Source organism: Haplochromis burtoni, unplaced genomic scaffold (genome assembly GCF_018398535.1).
Source record: "Haplochromis burtoni strain Fernald_Lab_line unplaced genomic scaffold, NCSU_Asbu1 Contig_317, whole genome shotgun sequence".
In the NCBI taxonomy this organism is placed as follows: Eukaryota; Metazoa; Chordata; class Actinopteri; order Cichliformes; family Cichlidae; genus Haplochromis; species Haplochromis burtoni.
In genome coordinates this window covers 475,470-493,523 of record NW_024582678.1, presented here as the reverse complement: position 1 = coordinate 493,523, position 18,054 = coordinate 475,470, and the positions used below count along the sequence as shown (strand labels likewise).

Genomic DNA, 18,054 nt, shown 5'->3' with positions numbered 1-18,054 from the left:
TTATATAATTAGGATGTCAACATCATTTGAACTGGAGATCAAAACATTACGATGAAACAAATGCTGAGAATGAGCATTTTATACTACTAACTCGGAAACAGACTTTTATTTAGTTACTGTGTTATGTGAAATATGTAGCGTAAAGTTTCAACAAAATAACTATCAGAGAATGTTTTTCCCTAATGCCCCACCTTCATAACCATGTCAGGAACATTCCCTGAAGGTTCCTGTTGCTGGGAAGCCTTTTGTGTCATTGATGTATTTTTATATTCAAATGCCTAAATGATCAACAATATTATGTGACTGTGCCGTTACAGAATTTAAGAGAGAATTTAGACACAATCATTCATACTCAGAGGTATTCTTGTAGGCCTCCATCTCAAACACACTTTATTTTGTAAGGTGTCACCGGAAGTTCTTTTCCTTTCCCCTGCTGTGGGCTCATACGGCTGCTGTGTTTCAATAACGTCACAGCGGTGCATGTTGACTGTGTGGTCCAGGTTGTAGCGATAGAGCCTTGGGCACACACAGCTAAGGCTTTCCTTCCGAGGAAGGTGAAGGTGCGCACGCTCAGTCGTGCGTGTGCAGTCTCAGATTCTGAAGCGCTATTCTGACTCCAAGGCGTCTACGTTGATGACGTAAGAGTGGTTATTTGTTCGGAACCAGCGTAGGAATGGGCATCGTGTAGAGTCATGAGCGTGCCGCTCGGGAGGAACGGGTTAGTCGGGCTAGCTGTCGGGGCCACGGCCGGTTTGGGCTTGATTGCCTTCTTAGTTTACAGGCAGATCAGCAGGAGGAGGTCCCAGAGCCTTGTGCTGGAGACACGGCCAGCGGCCCGGCTATTCATCGGGGAGGATGGAGGAGCGCTGCTGGGGGACACACTGGATGCCCAGGGTAGGCTGGCACTGACCTCAGCTGCCCAGGATAACCATGAGCTACATGGTTGCCATGGATTCAATTTAACATGGCAACGTCACTGAATATTTAGTATCACGTCTTTCTTATCGCGGTGATGGCCAGCCTAGTGTTTGTTCCAGAAAGGGACGTCTCCATTTTTCAGGATGCTCTATGTGTAGGACCTTTAAGGAGACTGCAGTCAACAGGTTTTCTGATTCTGAGAATGGCCTGATGTCATTCATGAGAGTGGATATGTTGGATACACTGTAAGAACTCATTTACAATAGTTTAAAGAAAGGCAACCGTTTCCGGCCAAACACTTTTGGATATACTGACCAGAGTCTGACTTGAGACTGGCTTTTATTCCCATGTATTCAAGTGTAAAACAAATCATAGCACATCTCCTTTTCAGACTGGCATTTTAAAAATAAGATTTACATTATTGTTATAAACTGATTAATAGGTTAACTGTACCTGTATATTAAGTTGTAATGCCTTTTGTGCTGACTAAAATCTCCCAGTGGAGGTATTCCAGATAGACCAGGCCACGAGTATCATTGTCACTGCAACCTGGAGGCAGGTTGCAGATATGGGTACAGTACTTATTAAATTGAAACAAGTAACTCATGTCTCCGTCTTCAGAGATGGAGGCCCAGCAGCAGGCTCTGGCAGCAGTGGAGGCTGTGGTTCAGGGACTTTCCCCAGAGCAGCAACTGGAGCTCAGAAACCAGCTGGACCAAGTGCTAAACTGCGTGGCGTCTCTACGTTCAGAGGTAGCTGAGCTCAGGGGAGGTCTACAGGACATTGCCTGGCAGATCATTCAGGATGTCAAGTGAGTTGAACTATGGTGAGCTACATAGAATCTGTCCTGCAGTACTGTGCAGAGGTCTTGTGTCGCCCCTCAGTTCTTTACTGGGCCATAGTCAGTATTTGGTGTGAGCACCTTTATTCTTCAGCTGAGGCAGCTTTCTGTCATCTCTTTAAGTAGTCTTCAGGAACAGCACTCCTAGCTTCCTGAAGGACAAAGCTCTTCTTTGTTTGGACGATTCCACACTGCTTCAATAATATTGAGGTAGGGCTCTGGGGAGGCCCATCCATGACTGATAGTTCTCCACTGCATGTTTTTGTATCCAAGTATGCTTTTACTGCATTGTCAGTATGTTTCCAAGCAGACACTTTCAGATGACACTGGATCAAGAATCCAAATCCTCCATCTACTAACTGTTTAGTGTCTTTCATGTTGTGTTATCTTTGATATTTTATAATCGATTTGAGTAAAGTAATGGAACAAATAATATGTTTTTGTTTTTTGCATCAAACTTGGTTCTTTGCTAAGTCATCTGTACATGTGAGACAACACTGGTTCATCCCTCAAGTTAGGTTTCTTTTTATGCTTCACATTTCAGAGTACAGACGCTTAACAAACAAATAAACAGGATCTGCAAAGCTGGAGAACAAGACTGCTTTAAAAAAGACAAAGTCTGGAAGTCAAATGTATTGAAATGAGGACCGGCTCAAAACCTTTGCACAGTAATGTATCAGTTTGGAATAAAAAAATCCTCAAAACAAAGATTAATAATTTGGGATGTGGTTGAGATCATGTGGTAGTAAATGGACCCTGAAAATCTTCAGTCTTCAAAAATCTTCAAAAAAGTAATTTAGGTGCATCACATTGTTAAGTGTGCATATCAGGGGGCTGAGTGCTTATATGAGAACTGTTTGGGCTGTTTGGGTAATGATCCTCCTCCCATTCAGAAAGGGAGTGGAGGACAGCCAGCGTGTACGGCGGCGGCGTCATGCGGTCCACAGAGAGCGTGCCGACTCGTCCAGCTCTACCTACTTCACTGCCAGCCAGGGCATGGCCAGCACCTGTGGAGAGACCAGTGAAGGGGGGTATGTCATTGGCTCAGCACAGTATGCTTTACTCATTTTTGATAAATTCTTACATTATGCGTCAGGTGTTTTGTACACAGACCTTCACTGGGAGCAGCAGAATATTTCCCAGAGGCCTGTGTGAACTTTGATTTTGATCAGCAAGTAGTTTATGGGCATCGGGCATGACTGTTTCAACTACAGACACTGTGTTCTCTTCCTGTCTCTGCACAGCAAAGATCCATAGATATGCTGTTTCTCTGCAAGGCAGGCAGTGTGAACTAGGTACCATAAGTCACATGACAAGAAAACAGAAACCCTTCAGTCTGAAAACACTAAGAAGCTCACTGTGGTTCAGTCCCTGTTTGAAAAGGAAATGATATATGTTCTGCTTGTTTTCACTCTACTTGAACATTATTAAGGTAAAGGCTCATTATTTTTATTTATGTGCGTGTTAATGGATTTTCACCAGGGAGCCATAGCCTGGTTACAGACATGCCTGTAGACATCTGAAGGTGTAAGAAGGATCTTAAATGATGGTTAATGTAGTTAGCAGCTTACCATGAAGACGGCCCTCAGCTTTACACCAGACTCTGTTCAGCTGTAGGCTGCAGGGAAAGGACTTGAAAGAGGATAGCTGAATAAGATCTTCTGGACAAACCATGTGATAAAATGTCTCTGAGGGGTACTCTACAAACAAAGGTCAACATAGCCAGGCTTGCTCTGTAAAATATAGCAGGTGTCACAACAGTGGTCATGAGCCGTCTCAGTGAAATTGGGCTTTCTGAGGCTCATGTAACTCTTCTTCCACATTAAATGATCCCTCCGAGTGTCACCTACTCCAATCAGAGATGTTGCCTGGTGATGGTGATGCGATAGTGATGAAAAATCTCGAAAGAAATTAAAATGCGTTGTAAATCAGGCAAGAGATGAATGCTGCAGAAAATCATTAATCTGGTGATTTCTGAGTGGTAAAATAAATATTTTAATTCCAGTTTACAGAAGCCTGATAAAGAAGACATGGAAATCACTGACGTTTGGCGTAGATCACAGTGAAATGAATGAAGATTCATTGAACATGTGTTCTGTGTTGTTGCAGCTGCAGTTCCAGCAGAGTAAAAGAGGCTGATCAGCAGATTAGAATCGTATATCACAACAGGTTATTTAGACAATGCATGAATAAGTAATACAGGAGGAGCTCATGGAGCCACAATTAGCTCCCAGGGCCACGAGGAGTTCCTGGCTCAATGCTGAGCTCCATTCAGTGGTTGTAGTCAGGGATGACTAAAACCTGCATAGATGCAGATACTCTTTACTTAAAAGCACTGAAAACATGATGCAAGTTCAATCAGAGTCAGTGAAAACATGGCGCTTCCAGACGATTTTAAATCCACACTCTGAACAGAAACTTGCTCCTCTCCATGTTAGTGTTTAGCCAAAGTTACCATGGTGATTGAACCAGGTAAAACAGCCACTTTCATGACACAGAAAACTTGACAGAGCTCACTAAGCCAATAATCTGGCTTTGTAGTACGCTGCTTTAGTCGGGCAAGGATTCAAGTGTGTGGCTTTTTAAATGGGTTTGTTTGCAGGCTTCATAAGCTTATTGCTGTTAATTTGTAAGACAATTAGAGATGCTAACTCTCACTGGAGTCTCCAGCTCGTATCTTAAACAGTGTTGTGTTCTTTTCCAGAATGGGACTAATTTATCAAACTATTATTATTGTTCAGGTTTTTGATGCAGCGTTTGGTACATGCTAACGAGGCAGCATGGTCCCTTTTCTGTGTTTCCCTATGTGAAGACAGGCTCACACGTGCTGTTAAGGGGTTCTCAGGGTCTCCTGTCAGCTGGCTGCCATTCATTGACAGCCAGCTGACAATGACGGGAAACAGGAAGGTCGGCAGCATTGACCTTTCAAAATAAAATATAGACTTTCAATGTTTGGAATAACACATACCTCAACCGGATCACCTCTGATTGGAACAGTGGCAGAAATGTCAGAGACTTATATTTCAGAACGTGCTGTGAAACAAAAACTATCTACAGAAATAGTGAATACATAAAACCTGGATGAAATCCTTGAGAACATATTTATAGTCACCAAATAAATATGAGGTGGTCTTCGCTGTATCCCAGGTACTCCACGGCCTATGCCGAATCAGACTACACTGATCGTGACACGGACAGAGAGGAGGGTGAGCAGGAGCCTGAGCAAGAGTCTGAGGATGAGGACAGGAGCTGTGCCACAGTCCTTACCCTCCGCCAGGATGTCTCCCAAGAGGAAGAGCTGGAAGAGAGGGGGCTGGAAGATGAGGAGGAGGAGGAGCTAATGAGCGAGGTTCCCAGTGGGGAGCTGGCTCTCCTCCTGGCTCAGAGTGACATCCTCCACACAGGAGATGCCAGTTTAAAAGCAGAAGGCTTTCGACTACTAATGGACAACAGAGCAGAAGTGAGTAACAGGATGCTTGTTGGTGGTCACATGACAAGAAGCTAATGATGCCTGTAATGACCATTAACGCTGATTTGATATGAGTGTTGTTTGTGACAATGGGTCATTGCAAAGAGTAGACGTAGAAGAATAAATATATCAAGTGAACCAATGAAAATTCAAATCAAATAATGGTCTCAAAGGGAAAAGGCACTGCTCATATCTTAAATAAAATTAAAATAAAATATACATGTATGAAAACTATGGAACACTTTGGAATTTTTTAGCAATAAAATGTGTTCCGATCTTCGCCCGAGTCAGAACTACAGACAAACACAGTCTGACTGAGCTCGTACTCAAGTGCTTCACAACAAAAATATCAGAGTATTAAAAAAGAAAGAGTTAACTAAATGTATGTCTCAAAGGTGAGTTTTTAGTTATTTCTTAAAAGAGACCAGTCAGTCAACAGATCTCAAGCTCAGAGGGAGAGAGCTTCAGTTTCTGGAACCAGGGTGACAAAAAGCTCTGTCACCGTCAGCTTTAATCCTCGTATGATGCACAACGAGTAGGCCCCACATTACATGACCTCAGCGACCTGCTGGAAACGTGTGTCTGTAAAAGTTCACTGATGTAAGCTGGTGCTCGTCTATGAGGAGCTCTTTTTTTCCTCTTTTTGGGTCTGCAGTATGGAGACAGCAGGGAGTTTCTATGGCGACTAGCTCGAGCCTACAGGGATATGTATGACTCCACTGAAGACAAACAGAAGAAGAAGACCTATGCACAGCAGGGTAATGGACAAACACATACTGTTACTGCACCTTACAAAAAGCTTCAAATACTATTAGTGAGGAATCTCTGAAGTTTGGCTCTTTGGGCTAAATGTCCTTATTCTTAGATTCTATCTAAGCCTGAACATGACAGTTGCCACAAAGCATTTGCTGAAATGTTTCTAGTTATCAAACGAAAGCAAATAAAATACTGACAACTGTCACTGGATTATTTAATGGAAACCAGAGGATTCTAAGGCGAGTTCTGAACCTCTGCGCTGCTGTCCCATTAATCTGTTGTACAGTATTACAGAGCCTCTCATAACAATATCATAGCATCATTTCCACCAAGTACCATTTGAATGTTGCAGCAAAAATTGACTCAGTTCCCTGTTCTTAGCTGACAGGAGAGGGGTCTGGTCTGGTCTTCTGCTGCCCTAACCTGTCTGGTTCAAGGTTCCACATGTTGTGTGTTCAGAGATGTCTGGGTGTAGAAAACCTTTATATTAGTGTTTAAGTAATATACTAACCGTCCGGTGGACTGGGTGAATCATTGCTAGGAGTTTACATGTGCTCCTTCAAACTGATGGAAACCATGCTGCCGTATCAGACCACAACAACTACTCTTCCTGACATGCTTTCTTTGATTTTTCATAGACAGGCTGTTGTTAACCTGTGAGCTCATGTTGCAGGTCGAGATGAGGCAGAGCTGGCCCTGAAGAAGAATGGCCTGAATGCAGAGTGTCACAAATGGTAAATCCCTGTGAACACAGAGCTTCTAGCGAGCACTGGGTTTGAGCTCCCATCAGAGAGCATTTGCTTTTTCTGTTTGTGGCTCCAGGTTTGCCATGCTGGCTGGACTGACCTCACAGCATGAGAGCATGCATAGCAAGCTGAAGAGTAGCTGCATATTGAAGGTAAGAAAGGCAGACCTGCTGCACGGCAGCAGTGTAGGCGTAGAGCAGCTGGACTTATTGTGATCATTATTCCCCCGTCTAGGAGCATCTGGACCGAGCACTGGCTCTCAGAGATGATGACCCCATGTGTTTCTACCTGCTTGGCAGATGGTGTTATCAGGTGACTCTGAAGTTACTGCACGCACCTGCTACCATCCTGATGTCAGAGATTTCTGCGCGCTTCAGTGCTTTGTCTGTGTGTCTGTAGGTAGCCACTCTGGACTGGTTGGAAAAGAAGGCAGCTGCTGCCCACTACCAGAGCACCCCCACCTCCACCCTGCATGATGCCCTTGAGAGCTTCCTCAAGGTATGAATCTCCTGACTTTTGAGTTCAAATCGGTGGTAGACTGGTGACCCAAAAAATCTTGGCTTATAGCAATGATGTGCAGTATGTGCTGTATCTAATAAGGACACACTGGCAGTGTGAAGGAGTAGGATGGAGGAGGGATCAGTGTAACAGACTGGGCGTGTCTCAGAAATCAGTTGAATCTCATAGGCTTATAGAAGGAGCTATAATCAAAGGATGCACAGGTGCAGTACCACTGAGGGAGGATGACTCTGAACAACTCGTCTTTATTATTCACTTGCTTCAGTTCTTTAAGATGAATGTGCGGCCTGGGAAATAAGAAAAGTAGATGTTGTATGTCTCAAATCTTAGCCTCATTTTGTGTCCATTTCTGAGCAGATGTGTGACTGCACACACACACGATGTTTGATGGATGAAATGCTTTTGTGTTAACTTGCAGGCAGAGGAGCTCAGTCCAGGTATCTCCAAGACTGTGAGACTTTACATCGCCAAGGTAATATCAGATCAGCTGATCTCACACTGTACAGTTATGATTTATGGTTCACACACATTAAAGTGCTAAAGTCCAAACTCACACCCTACAGCAGACTCTTGGGATCATCTGTCAGTGACTTTTACATGTTTGCATTCATGTGAGTTAACATGATGTCCTCATTATTTTGTGAAAAATGGAAATTCACTTTGAATCTTGAAAGTTAGTGAAGCTGGGACCGGAAGAGACTGAAATGTTTGTAATGCCTAAAAGACGATGATGCGAGTTAATAGGTCCCATATCTACTGACACGTCTGTTCATTTACATTCAAAAACACTGAACTGAAAATGACAAAAGGCAGGTAATAATCACGGCACAGTTGTTGCAGTCAGGTCTTTTTCTTTGATGGTCATATCAGGAACTGTGAAACTCACTGTGGCTGGATTTGGTTTACAGTGTCACAAAGAGCTGGGGAACATCTCCGAAGCCACAAACTGGGCTGAGCTGGCTCTGAAGATGCCTAGAAATACTGAGAATGTAAGAGCACACATCCTGTCCACATTTGAATTCATAGCTGCAGCATTTTCACCACAATGCCTTTTCTATTCAAAGGATCAAGAAACATGTGAACTGGAGGCAGAGCTTCAGGACTTAACTGCCAGAAACAGCTGAGCTGCAGAAAAACTTTCCTTCATTGATGGATGAGTGTGATTTTTGTCTTCTGTCAACTTCTTTGCATCACCATGTATTCAACCTGCTATATTTAACGTTCTTCAGCACCTCCCATCTGAATTCAACGGGCATGCTGTGTTTGGTTTGAAAAACGACTGACTCAAGCTTGATGACTGAAACTACTAATCCCGGGACACGTGCAGAGCTTTAAGGGAAGGAGGAAGCTCTGGAATAAGACCATTTCACTCGGTTCTGTACTATAATGCTTGTTGTGTAAAGATTGGGCCTTCAGGTGTGATCAGGTGAAGCACACTGGCTTCTTTCAAACCTTATGGACTCCCTGGTGTAACATGTAGTTTAAAATGGACCACTTGTTTGAAGTCTTTGTTGTAAGTGCATGGAGCCCTGTGTGCTCATCAGTATGAAGTTGAATATTTTTGAACTGTTTATGTTATCACATGTCCATTTTGCAGTGTCTGCTGTTGGAGTGAGACAAAAGACTCAGTACTCAGAGACGTTATTATGCACTGTGTGAAATGCAGATACTGTTTAATAAAGTTCTTTTTCCATTTATGGCAACACATTAGCTAAATCTGAAATGAAGAAAGAAAATCTACTTGAAATACTTTACATGGAATGACTGCTGACCTCTCCTGCATCCAACTCTTTATTCATGACTTATCTTTAGTCAGCTTCATGTTGATGCAGTTATAGAATAAAAATGTCCCATCAGATCAGGAGCAGCCTACGTTTTATAGATATATACAGTTATGCGTCTGTCGCCACAGACTGTCTAGATCGTCTTTATCAAACAATTAAATAAAACGTGACAGTGTGACGAGACAAACACACGCAGATCCAGCAGGTGCGCCTCACATCCTGCTGCTTCAGTCCTTGGCATCGCCCACTCCGTCAGCGTTGATGGCAAACATGGCTTCAGCCTCAGGCAAGCAGGGAGAGTCATAGATTTTACAGATCCTTGTTTCTCCTCTGCCCTTCCTCAGGTACAGGCTGTGAAGAAGAGAGCACTGTTAGAGTGTCATCTTCCTGTGGTGACATCATACTTCCATCGTGAATAAAAACACACCGTGTGGTGGAGGCGTGGGCCAGAATGTTGCCGCCGATTGGTTTCTTAGGATCTGCAGAAAACATGGCTGCTCCATCCACTTGTGCTACCACTTGGTTGGTTATCACCACAGCAACGCCAAACTGTTGACAGGTCGGGCAAAAGTTATGTCTTAGATACATACATGAGTGACGCAGCTTCAGCTCATCCATTGTAGATTTAAACACCTGTCAACAGTCACACTTTATAAACTTTGTGTACACACACACACACACTTTCTTCACTGACTTTATAATTCTTTTGACAAAAACTAAAAATAGTCAAATAGATTGATAACAGATCCTCACAGGACAGCTGCTGCAAACGTAATTTATAGAGTGATTCTGTATATTTAGCAGCATATAAATTATTTAAAATGAGCTCAACCATTTACATACATTTAACACTAATCTGAACATTTTTACTTCTAAATATTTTTTTACATTTATTTTCATTGATGTATATTTTCCAGTTACATCAATTTATTTTACTGAGGCGTTTTCTTGCTTTTCTTCCTAAAGAGTGATTTATGTCTCTGCCCACTAAAAGTAATCATTTTTGGTAATGCAGCATATATTTAACTATAGAAGCAATGTTTTAAAATTTGTCAGCCATTCACAAGCGCAGAATGGTGAAAAGCTCCATGCAGAGTATAGACAGTATGTTTTTATCTGATCCAACTAAGTTCACTCAGAGATCATGCTGATTAGATTTACTCACTGAATTCCACCTTTATAACTCAGGGAATGTCTGCTTACATCATCTTAAATTCAGCTGATTAAATCCTAAACACTAAATGTACTCACAGTAGAAATTATTCCAAGTGATTTAATTCCCCACACTGCACCACTAAAACTGATCTTATGATTAAGAAAAATGAAGCTAATTTGTGTTTGGTCTTTCTTTGTAACAATTCTTCTTGATGACAAATCGTATACCATTAGAAAGCTTATTAGTTTCCTTTAAAAGGTGCCACATTAGTAAGGAAAACGCATTTGTGGGTTGAGCAGCAGAGTTGAGCATATTGGATGCGCCCATGATACCCCAGGTGCTGACAGTCAAGTGCCTGATAAGCAGCATGTGTGAACAGAGACCCTGCTACAGCGGATTTGGGATCCATAATATTAGATCTGAATAGGATTTTATTATATATTGGGGGTGGCTGTAGCTCAGCTGGTAGAGCAGGTCACCTACTAATTGAAAGGTTGGTAGTTTGATACTCGTCTGCTCCAGTCTGCATGCCAAATACCTACTTTCTACTTTTGTTATATCAGTTCAATTACTACTTTAACTTTAACCACAGTATAGTTAACACAAGTATCTGTACACTACTGGCACCTGAGGCGATCACTGATTCGTGGAGTGTACAATTCAAACTAAAGAATCTGTCAGGGTGTGAGAGCTGACCTCGTCCGCCAGCCTGAGCAGCATACGCAGGAAACGGCCCAGGTGTCCCTGCCTGGCTGACAGCTCTCCTCTGCCCGAGTAGTCGGTTCTGTACAGAGCTGTGGCACTGTCTACTATCAGCAGAGCATACCTGACAAACACAGGGACAAATAGTGTTAGCCTGCACGTTCACACTCAGATCTTACAGTTTTTTATCGTATGTGTGACATGCCAATGTCAGACCCTAGTCGGGCTTAAAAACCTTTATGATACATAAATTATGAAACAACTCAAACAAGATCATGCTTTTCACAGACTACATGAAAAAAAACCTCTTTAGTCAGTTTCCTTGATTAAAAAGACAAACCAGCTAAGATGGGCTGTATGATGATACCCTATTAAAACATCTATCATTTATTTCGTGGTGTTGCAAAACACAGCGTTTACTGCAAGATGACAGTTTGCAATAGTCACCACCAGCAAAAACAAATGGGGACTGTTCCTAAATGGGGTTGTACCTGTGGCGCACCATAGAATAAAGACTCATGGAGAAAATGGCAGCCATTACAATTTTATACATTGGTCGAAACACTCGACAAGTCGGGTTCCCACATTTATATCACAAGTGTCTGTCCAACACTCACTGCGACAACAGATATCTAGACAAGCTGAACGGTGCACTTCATCAGAGACTGCACACTCTGACGTTTGCACACAGGCTGGTTTTCTGACGACCGTACAGGAGCAGTGATGATAGTGATACACACTGGCTGCCTCTCCTAAGGCAAATATTCATTTCATTTTTGATTATTTCAATTAAACGTAAAAAAGAAAACAGTATTATTGTTTATTAGTATAAAGTATGAACTGAATTTACAAAGAAAGGCACTATATTATGATACAGATCGTTATTATTGGGATAAGAAATTACTTCGTTACTTCTACAATCATTGGAAAATATTAAATCTGTCTGTGTGATTTTGTGATTCAAGACATTTTATAACCTGATTAAAATCAAACGTGAACTTTCTCAGCATTTTTCTCGTTTTTTAATCTGACTAATGTTTAAGAAATGACTGAGAAGCAATTTCATTTCTCGAGTCAGTCCAAACTCACCATCACAGCTAGGGTTAACTAAAACTCAAAACTGAATTCAGAAATTCACTCGAGCTGATGGACAAACATGAAGACATTCCACGTTGAAACCATTATACAATATAGGCTCTGTGCATTTTACATAAATCATGACATTTACATCCAGTTTTCAGTTCTACCGTGGAGCCAAGTTTCCACATGTCCTCTCACTGCACTTCCTAGTTTTTGGTTAAGTGAAATTAGGCAAAAAAATAAAAATAACTATCCTTCAATGATTCACCTGAACACTTCTACACAGTCTGTAAGTTTGTGACTAACCTGGACTCCGCCATCATTGCAGAAGCTTGATAGAGCAGCTGAGTCTGGTGGTCTGTGTTGAAGGCTCGGGCATAGGCCACGTTATCCAAAACGTCACTGCCTACCAGCCCATACCTGACAGCACAGACAGACAACACATACAGCTCCAATAAGAGTAATAAAATCACCAACGTGGAAATAAATGACAGGTTTATAGATTTTTATTCTGCGTCAGTTACTTCTTCTTTGACCTCTGAACTGAATGCTGAAAACAAAGGAGCACCATCTCACCTCTCGGCAACAGCGAGCAGTCTCTCTGGTCTGAAGGTTCCTTCTGTGTCGATGTACATGGCTTTGCCTTCTCCGCCTCCCTGATCGATGGGTAGCTGTGGACGGTCACCATGGTTACATCTCTCTAGATCAACAACTTATTTGTAAAGCAATCCTAAAAGTTTCTGAGCGAGCTGCTTGTGATCCTCCATAACACACGCTGATGGATAGAAACTGGCTTTTTAACTTCTTCTGGCACCACTTAGGTTTGTTGAACACACTGTACCTGGCAGGTGACGGCGAGTGTGTGGCACAGCTGGGTTTTCCCCGTCCGAAACTCTCCAAACATCTCTGTGATGGAACCCGTCTCAATCCCACCTGTAGGAGAGCAAAAAGGTTTAAATTTGATGTGCGAGGCTGGGCCTCCCTGCTGCTGCCCGAGTTCTGATAAGTAAACAAAAAATGGCTGCATGATTTGTTGTTTTGGTTTGCAACTTTTATTTAAATGGTGGTCACGAGGAACATCCCTAGTTTAAATCTAATAAAACCAGCTTAGGGCACATAACCATCACTGGCATTGTGTTTGCTGCATAACTGAACTGCTAATCAGGGAGATCTCCTCAATGAAGCATGAGCTACATTAGACTAACCCTGCAGGAGTTTGTCCAGCTCCTTGGAGCCTGTAGAGATCTGGATGATCTCAGCTCTCCTCTGATGGAACTCAGTAGCTGTGGTGAAGCCCATTGGCACCAGTTTGGCAGCTTCAGTCTGAGGGAAAAGGTAAATGAAAGCAATTCAGTTTTGTTTATACAGGGCCTAATCAAAACAACAGTGGCCTTGAGACACTTTATCTTGGAGAGCAAAGACCCCACAACGTTCAGATGACCTCCTATGAGCAAGCACTTTGTGACAGGGGAAGGCAAAACTCCCTTTTGACAGGAAAAGACTTCCAGCAGAAACACTCTCGGTGATGGGTGGCCATCTGCCGCGACCGGTTGGGGCTGAAGGTAGGAAGACGGGACAAAGAGACGTTGTGGAAGAGATCTAGAGATGAATAATAACTCATATCCAAATACAGAGAGGTGTGTACAAATATTTATTAACGCTTTTTCTTTGATTAACAGTACTGAAAGTAGCTGTACATAATGTTACCTTTGTCAGATGGTTATGACCATTTTTGAAGTTATTACTAGTTGACCTTAAAGGAATGCTTGGCTCAATGCTAAATGGTAATCTTCTAAATTAGTGAGATGCCAGTTCCTTTCCAGCTTACAGGCCATCTACTGTAAAAGTGTACATCTGAGAGTTATACCAGGGGCTCAAGATCTTCTTATCCGAAGCTCTTTCTTTAAAAGAAACCCCCCCCAATCAAGAAAAACAACACACACACACACACACACACACACCCCTATCAGATGTTTCTCAATGCTACATTTTTGTACCACCTTGTTCACAGCTGTTTCATTTGTGAGACCTAACCTTAGTAGTGGTTCAGTGACCCTCTTAATGGGCCACGCCCACTTGGGCTAAGCACTGATGTGCAGGTGTAGACGCAGCTCTTTGAGGAAGCGTGTCTTTGGTTTTTCCGGCACTTTTGCCTGCAGCCTCCCAAACAGCTGTGAGCCTTCTGGCTGAAGACCATGAAGAACTCAATTCCTATGATGCATTTCATATTAGAATTCCTCATTTCCTGTTTTAAAACATCCATTAAGGCCGACATGGATATTACTACTGAGTGGAAACCATGTCTTCTTTAACAGCATGCACTGATGTTCAAACCAGCAGCACTTGGAGAAAGTACAGAAGCACACTGATGTGCCTCTACAATGTATCCGTTTTATCTGTCAATCAGATATGACCATAAGCAGTCTCCTCCACACAATCCCAGCTTTCACATTCCTCTGAGATACCGAATCAAACGACTGTCGTTCCTTACCAGGATCTTGTCAGCCTTGGCCTCACTGATGCCCTTGATGTTGAGCAGCTCCTTCTTGGGAGCGTAGGCCACTGCTTCAATGGTGTGGAATCCTGCATCCTCCAGCTTTTTGATGTCACTGGCACTGATTCCGCATTGCTGCGTGCAGAGGCATAGAAACAAAGAGCTGAAGCTAAATTCACAGAAAGAGTTTTTCGAGAAGCTGGAGGGTCTTGCACACTCCATGATTAAAAGCCAGTTTAATTTTTGATAGAGCAGTTAAAAAATAAACAACATAGTTGAGCCATTTATGAGATATCATGCAGAGAGGGCTTTTGGCTTTTAAAGGCATTAGTAAGAAATACAGAATTTTAGGAACAAAGTCACTGACAGTTTCATTTAACACAATATACGAGCCTGGTGAGGGACCAAGCAGTGAAGGCATAGAGGACAACAGGAGAAATGTCATTAAATCAGGGCTTAATTTTTTTTTTAAACCTGTGTCACGGGGCGGTAATTTTAGGAAGTCAATGAAATGACACAATCTGGATTTTTTAATGCCACCACTCAATTCTGATTAGAGCCTGACTGATATAGGATTATTAAAACCAATACAAACAATTGGTGATTTAAAAATCTGATGCATCAGGATAACTTTTCCTCCACACACACACATTACATGTGGTTATTTATGAATCCCTACAAACACAATAAGACCCAACTACTTAGAAATCAATGGGTTTCACTGTCACAAAAAGCTGTGGATTACTCACTTGTGCCCTTTCCATATCAGCGGTGTGTTTGTATTAAACAGTGCAGCTGCAGAGCACCCTCTAGTGGACAATCTATGCATTAACCACGACTCACTGAAGGGGTTTTCTACCTCCTCTTCTTTACTTTTTACATTTTTATTTATCAGTCGTTACAAATGGCAATAGTGATATTTCAGAAATTATCTAATGCTGTCTGACATATCAGCCCATTCTAAATCCAAGCTTCAAATACATTTAATGTTTAAAGTGCTTCTTCGGTCTTACTGACCAGTTGCAGAGCTTACTATCAATAACACTATAGGCATACAAACTGCAGTCAGATTTTTTTTAAAAAAGGGTCAAGTTCAAAGACGGGTGGATCCTTCCATGAATCAATCAATGGTTTCCACCTGGTGCTCCAAGAATCAGCTTATTGCTCATTGTAGAAGAAGAATCAGGTCATTTACAATTACTTCAGTATATGTAATGAAGCCACCTTCCTTTACACTTTGAACGTTGTCAGTTTTGTCACATAATACTTTGAACATACCATACTCATATTTTTTTAATCCTTGCAGTCTGAGTGTGCCGGTGGATTTGAGATCCTCTGTGATCCACGCCATGATCGTTTTAAATAGTTCTGTACTTAAGGTCATACAAAAAATAAGGTGACCAAATTTCACCTCGTACCTGAATGTGACATAATAATAGAAAAGTATTAAATTGAGTTTAGACGGCAGACTAAGCAAGTACACTTGTCCATGAATGAAGTCATTTTTGATCACACACACTAAATGAAGCCATACTGGCCACAAAAACGACTGAAACCAATGAGCACCGTCGCACCCGCCGATCTGTGGATCAGTTAAATTGGTCTTTGCAGTGCATGTATCCCATCTCTTCCCAACTGAATGCAACAGCAGTTGGCAGTGATCTGACCAAGAGGAGCAGGATTAGCGAACCCACAGCTCCGAGCTTCTATAGCACACAAAATCAGATGTTACAGAAACCACAGTGCACTAAGGACGGATACGTACCTCCAATCTGGATAGAGGCTGTGGCCCGTAGTTTTCCTCCTCCTCCACCTCCACTCTGGCCTCGCTCCTCATCGCCATGATCCAAGGAGAACCAGATCGGCTCCGCTCGGCTTGCTGATTGTTTGACGGTTAATACTGAAAGCTAAGCCAGAGAGCTAGCATGGAAAAGCTGATTGATACAACTATGTTTTCATGATGATCGTCACACGGCAGGTTTTTTACTTTACCTTTTCATCTACCCTAAAACCAAACTTAAGTCTTTTTCACATTTAAAACATCTAAGAGACTATTCCATCTACACTTACACACTGTTAATACCCAGTAAAAATGTAACGTTTTTTTTTCTAACACAGTAAATCGACAAATTCACGTTAACACACTTTAGCGACAAATTCGCCCATTATTTATGTGACCGACAGCCCAGGCGCTGTCACCGTGAAGCTAGGACGAGCTGCCCGCGCACTCTGCTGTCACAGTTGCTGTTAGTTTTTACAGTTACTGGGCTAAAAGTGGTCCTTTCTACGCGACTTCGGCCCTTACCTTCTTGCAGTTTTCTTGTTTTCCTCAAACTCCTCGGTGTGAAGCTCCCGCGCGCACATTCAGATTCAATGACGTTGTACGTAAACGGAGCCAATGGGCGCGTGAAAGAAGGGTCGTGAGAGACTGGAACCGGAAGTAGGTGCGTGACCCCGCTATTACCATAGTATGGCAAACCGTCTAGGACAAAATTCGCCACTTTTAACGCTTCTGGTTACGAAATTACGCAACTGTTTAATTCGCCCGACTGAACGCAGCATTTTACGCCAAAGAGTAGCGCCTTGAACGCCTGGGAAAAGCGCCGCTTTTTCCGCCATTCAGAAGGAGCGTTCAAGGCGCAACTCTCTGGCGTAAAATACGGTGTTCTACGGGGTCAAAACCGCCACAGGTGGCCAGTTCATGTTCATGATTTGTTTTCATATTCATGACATGTTTTAATGTTAATAGCAGCCTGTTAACACACAGCTGAACTTTGAACCTCTAAATTTGTTTCTTGTCAAGTTGTTCCCCTGCAGGAAGAGTGTTCCTTTCAGATAAAGTTATATTAATTGATCAAACTGTGTTTAAAGGTCCATTTCAGCCATTAAGATGATCCATAAACACATGGATAAGTGATCATGGAGGGAAAGCTTTGGGGGCGGGGGGCTTTACACTTCAGCCTTCAGCCAATGTTCCTAGAACAAAAGTGTGACTGTCAGAGAACCTTTGGGGAACGTTCCCCGTTTGCTAAGAGCAATACTAAAAAGGGCACTTACAGTAGTTGTGGGCTGCACAGGTTTCAGAGGGGTCTGTGGTCACAGCGTACATTTATACCCAGTAGGGCATTAGAATGCTTTTGAATTTGAAAATGACTCTGGAAATATTAGAGTAAACAGTGTAATATGCCAATTGTAAGTGACAGGCCATCAAAAGTGAAGTGAAAAAAAAACAAAAAAAAAAACGTTTGCTGTGCAAATCTGAAACCTTTGATATACAACTCTGCATTTTAATTGACGCAGATGGATACCCCTCCCTGAGCAGTGGTTCTGCTCCAGGTTTCTTCCTGTTAAAAGGGGGTTTTTCCAAATGGCAAACCACAGATGAAAGACATGTTCTGTTAGGGTCCAGCGCACAAAGGCACATTTAGGACCACTCTAAATCTGGTTCTGCAATTGTTTGGGTTTAGTGGAGCAAATCAAACTTGCCATTGCTGACTCATATTCTGATCAATGTTCAGGTTCTTTTGTTTAAAACCACAGCACCTAAAGAAGCTGATAAATCTAAAACATTACTAGAGCTAAGCTAAGA

The 18,054-nt window shown here is 42.3% G+C and overlaps 2 protein-coding genes across 3 annotated transcripts; one reads left to right on the top strand and one right to left on the bottom strand.

Annotated features, from left to right (window-relative positions):
- The first annotated feature begins 413 nt into the window (after positions 1-413).
- On the top strand, positions 414-8,944 carry rmdn3 (regulator of microtubule dynamics 3). Its single transcript, XM_005942093.3, has 12 exons — positions 414-894; positions 1,540-1,729; positions 2,653-2,790; positions 4,907-5,219; positions 5,884-5,986; positions 6,658-6,718; positions 6,807-6,882; positions 6,965-7,042; positions 7,130-7,228; positions 7,668-7,721; positions 8,158-8,238; positions 8,314-8,944. The coding sequence occupies exons 1-12, from the start codon at positions 693-695 to the stop codon at positions 8,371-8,373; spliced, it is 1,455 nt and encodes a 484-aa protein (XP_005942155.1). The 5' UTR covers positions 414-692; the 3' UTR covers positions 8,374-8,944.
- On the bottom strand, positions 8,897-16,951 carry rad51 (RAD51 recombinase). Of its 2 annotated transcripts, none has more exons than XM_042228296.1 (10): positions 16,771-16,951; positions 16,231-16,385; positions 14,463-14,600; positions 13,177-13,294; positions 12,813-12,904; positions 12,548-12,642; positions 12,278-12,391; positions 10,886-11,015; positions 9,461-9,582; positions 8,897-9,384 (listed from the first exon to the last, which is right to left on the bottom strand). In XM_042228296.1, exons 2-10 carry the CDS (start codon positions 16,306-16,308, stop codon positions 9,261-9,263), a joined length of 1,011 nt encoding a protein of 336 aa, XP_042084230.1. In that variant the 5' UTR covers positions 16,309-16,385; positions 16,771-16,951; the 3' UTR covers positions 8,897-9,260. The 2 variants fall into 2 exon arrangements, with proteins under 2 accessions (XP_042084230.1, XP_005942151.1); XM_005942089.3 differs by having other exon boundaries at positions 16,231-16,372; positions 16,771-16,948.
- Positions 16,952-18,054: the final 1,103 nt, after the last annotated feature.

Bases quoted from the DNA above. Each gene is read 5' to 3' on its own strand.
- rmdn3 (XM_005942093.3), top strand. From the start codon at position 693: ATGAGCGTGCCGCTCGGGAGGAACGGGTTAGTCGGGCTAGCTGTCGGG. The intron at 1,730-2,652 runs GTGAGTTGAACT...CCTCCCATTCAG, and splicing joins CAGATCATTCAGGATGTCAA to AAAGGGAGTGGAGGACAGCC. The intron at 6,719-6,806 runs GTAAATCCCTGT...TTGTGGCTCCAG, and splicing joins AATGCAGAGTGTCACAAATG to GTTTGCCATGCTGGCTGGAC.
- rad51 (XM_042228296.1), bottom strand. From the start codon at position 16,308: ATGGCGATGAGGAGCGAGGCCAGAGTGGAGGTGGAGGAGGAGGAAAAC. The intron at 14,601-16,230 runs GTACGTATCCGT...CTCTGCACGCAG, and splicing joins AGCCTCTATCCAGATTGGAG to CAATGCGGAATCAGTGCCAG. The intron at 11,016-12,277 runs GTTAGTCACAAA...TGTGTTTGTCAG, and splicing joins GCAATGATGGCGGAGTCCAG to GTATGCTCTGCTGATAGTAG.